Source organism: Vipera berus (assembly GCF_964194415.1).
Source record: "Vipera berus genome assembly, chromosome: 2".
Taxonomy (NCBI): Eukaryota; Metazoa; Chordata; class Lepidosauria; order Squamata; family Viperidae; genus Vipera; species Vipera berus.
Genome location: NC_138203.1, coordinates 182,622,976 through 182,626,358, shown reverse-complemented (window position 1 = coordinate 182,626,358; position 3,383 = coordinate 182,622,976). Strand labels below are relative to the sequence as shown.

Genomic DNA, 3,383 nt, shown 5'->3' with positions numbered 1-3,383 from the left:
GAATTGCATTTTATTACCTTATATTTTAGTGCTTTTTAATAGCCCATGATCTTGTCTATTACATGATAAAGTTTACAAACTGGTAATTTCCCCCTCCCACATCCTGCTCTCTTATAACCCTGCATGGTGGTTGGTTTTTAGCAAAATTAACTACAGGATTTTTTTTAAAAAAAATCTTTATTAATCAAAATATTAATTACCATGAATGGTAAAACAAAAGCCTGGGGTTTATTTTCGCTCTCAAGGCAAAAGAAAAATGTAAGATACATACATGTAACATAACAAAGTACCATAACAATGAACAATCTACATCTAGCTTTAAGAAACTAGCACTTCGGGAACACATCCTAACGTTTTATGTTCCAAACTGTACAGCTAGATTGCACACACATATTCCTCGTAACACATTAACTCTGGTACAATTGGAACTGCTTCAAAATTTGTGCAAACAAAGCAGCAGTTCTTGAACAAAAGAAAAAGTGGTATGAAATTCCACAGAATCACTTTTTTTAAAAAAGAAAAAAGACCTTACAAAAACACTTCAATATAAGGATCATAGATAGGTACAGTACAGGTTTCACTGTTCCTTTTTAGGTATGAAATAATCCAAGCAGGATAACAAGGAAAAAGATGTTTTATGAATATCACATTATTCCTCGTTACTGTCCCAACAAGTTAACAGTACCAGTCACGTAGGAAAACCATCAGCAAGTCTGAGATGACATCTTGAAAAAATGCCAATCATCTTCTTCCCCCAGATCACGAGCTCCACCCACACCTTAAAAAAAAACAACACAGCAGCCACAAACACACACTCACATATACTGCTAAGGCAACATGAACAGGAAATCCCCTGCACTCCTGGACCCAGAGTAATGCAAATGCTCATCATATGAGACATGTGTCATACTAGTATGACTGGTCCGTTTTTCCCCCCTCTCCTTCCTGCTTCTCGCCATGGATGCTTTGGCAAGACTAATCAGGTTTAGAGAGTATTTCTGGCACAAAGAAACAGGCCACTCGATCATCCTTAATTAGTAGAGAAGGAAGAAAAAAAAAAGGGATGGCCCTGAGCAAAAGAATGCTGGGTAGTCCCCCCCCATTATCTAAGGCAGGGGTCTTCAAACTTGGCCCTTTTATGACTTGTGGACTTCAACTCCCAGAATTCCTCAGCCAGCAAAGCTGGCTGAGGAATTCTGGGAGTTGAAGTCCACAAGTCATAAAAGGGCCAAGTTTGAAGACCCCTGATCTAAGGAGCGGAGCTGACAAAAGCTGCTTTTCTTCAAAAGCTCTGGGCAGGCCCCGTTTTAACCCTTGCGGGAACAGCCCCGGCTGCCTAAGAAAGCCTCTTTCCGAAAAGAAGGGGGGGTGGGGGGAGAATCCTCAGCCTAGAACTGGCAATTGAATTAACCGAAAGGCGTGATCGCCAATAAAACGCATCGTGTTGTTTTTTTTCTCGAACTAGCACCAAAAGTAAAAAAAAAAAAGTGCACGCAGCAGATAGTGGTTGCTTTTCCACCCAGATCAGGATTTGAAAGGCCCGACTGGTTTATTTTATAAAGTCTTTCCCCTTTTTTCTTGGAAACGACTTCGTTCGCCCCCCCCCCCTCACCGACCCCCCAAGTTCTCAGCCTCTCTCTCTCTCTTTTTCCAGGAAGCGTGACGACGTTCGCGCTGGCGTGACCAGTTCCTCTTTCGGCGCGCAGCCACCGCGCGTCCCAGGTCCAGGGAGCGCCCTCCGTGGCCAGCCGTCGCTCGGCCTTTGTCTCGCCGCCTTCCCGAGTCACCAGAGCGTCTCTCGCCTCAACTCGCAGGGGGAGGGGGGGCAGGGGGGGAAGGTCTCACTCGGGCTCCCCGCGCCACCGTCAGCCTCCCGCCGTCCTAACCGCCAAAGTCCCGCCACCGAGGAGACAGGCGGCATACTGAGCTCCTCTGCCCGGAGAGGGGCTTCCGCAGGCTCCGCTTCTCCGCAAGGGAGAAGTTTGCAGCTCCGAGTCCCCGGCGGGGGCGCTTTAGAAGGCTACCACGGCCCTCACCATTATGCTCAGCACGCCGTCGCCTTGCCTGCAGTTGGCTTTGGGCTCCTCGGCGCCTTTGGCCGGCGGCGGCGGCGGCGGCGGCTGGAGGATCAAGCTAGAGAACCGGTCCTGCAGGATTCGAGCCAAGCTCGGAAAGGGCCCTTCTTGCCGCTGGGGCTGCCGCTCGCCTTCCTCCTCCGCCAACTTGGCCTTCTTGCTAGGCACCAGGCCGGCTTCGGCGGCGCCCATCTTGCCTAGGCTGCTGCTGCGGCGCTTGCGGCTCGGCTTCCTGCCGACGGGCAGAGGCCCCGAGGCGCCCCGGCTCCAAGCCGTCTGGGTCAAGGAACGCGCGGGCGAGCTGCTGCCGGGCTCCTCCTGGGTTTCCATAGGTTCCGGCTCCAGGCTGCCGGAGGGCTGCGGCGTGGGTGGAGGCGCCTCCTGTTGGGCTGCGGGGAACAGGATCGCCGGAGGACCCTCCAGAGGCTGCGGGCTGGGCGCCGTGCCTTGTAGGTCCAGGTGCGGCTGCGGCCCGGGAAAATTTTCCACGCTTCCTCCGCCCATCTCGTCCTCTTCCTCTAGCTTGGCGGAGAGGTAGAGGTCGCGGGCGTTCCTCATCACGAGGGAGAGCTGCAGGCTGCGATGGAGTCGGAGGCCGCCGCGTTGCATGCGCGAGTGATACATCTTCCACACCGACATCGTCATAATACGCTGCGCTTCTTTCTGCACCTCCATGTTGGCTTCCCTCTGGAGCTCGACTTAAAAAGAGTCGGAAGACAAACGCCTGGGCTTTCCACCCCCTCCAAAAGCGAAAGTGGCGCGCCTCCGGCTGTTTCGTCCCAGCAGACGCTTCCCCGACAGCCAGCCGCGGAGACGTCCGTTCCGACTAAGCGGGGCCGCGCCCAGCGCGCTGCATTTTATACTCCCGGTGATCTCAGCGCGCCCGGGCCGCCTCCGCCCACTCTGCGAGCCGCATCCGGCCTTGTACTGCGCGCCACTGGCCGCCCTTCCCGAGAGGGGGAAGGGCAGGCGGAAATGTCAGGGCGGGAGAAGAAAAGAGCAAATGGTGGTGTCGCCAGGAGACGAGGCTCGCCGACGGCGCCTTCGCCCGCTAAGCGAAGACCTGGAAGTTGGGCTCAAACGCTGAAGTGGCGTCCGTCAGTTCAGCGAAAATGGGCAGCTGGGAAATACTAGATAGCGCTAAGCTGTGTGAGCCGAGTGCGCAAGCAGTGGCTAGCTGCAGATTCCTTAGCTAATTGGTTTCAGGGGAAAAAAAATGTGTTCGTTTCCTTGGGAATGGAATACATTTTACGGGTTCTGAATGAGATGTGATCGAGTGCAAGGTTCACTCTGGGAAATGACGGAGAT

The 3,383-nt window shown here is 53.2% G+C and overlaps 1 protein-coding gene across 1 annotated transcript; it reads right to left on the bottom strand.

The window, feature by feature from the left end:
• Positions 1–206: 206 nt before the first annotated feature.
• IER2 (immediate early response 2) lies at positions 207–2,887 on the bottom strand. Its single transcript, XM_081317324.1, has one exon. It carries the CDS (start codon positions 2,748–2,750, stop codon positions 2,013–2,015), a length of 738 nt encoding a protein of 245 aa, XP_081173450.1. The 5' UTR covers positions 2,751–2,887; the 3' UTR covers positions 207–2,012.
• Positions 2,888–3,383: the final 496 nt, after the last annotated feature.

What these genes read in the sequence shown, in the direction of transcription:
- IER2 (XM_081317324.1), bottom strand. Translation starts at nt 2,750, where the DNA reads ATGGAGGTGCAGAAAGAAGCGCAGCGTATTATGACGATGTCGGTGTGG.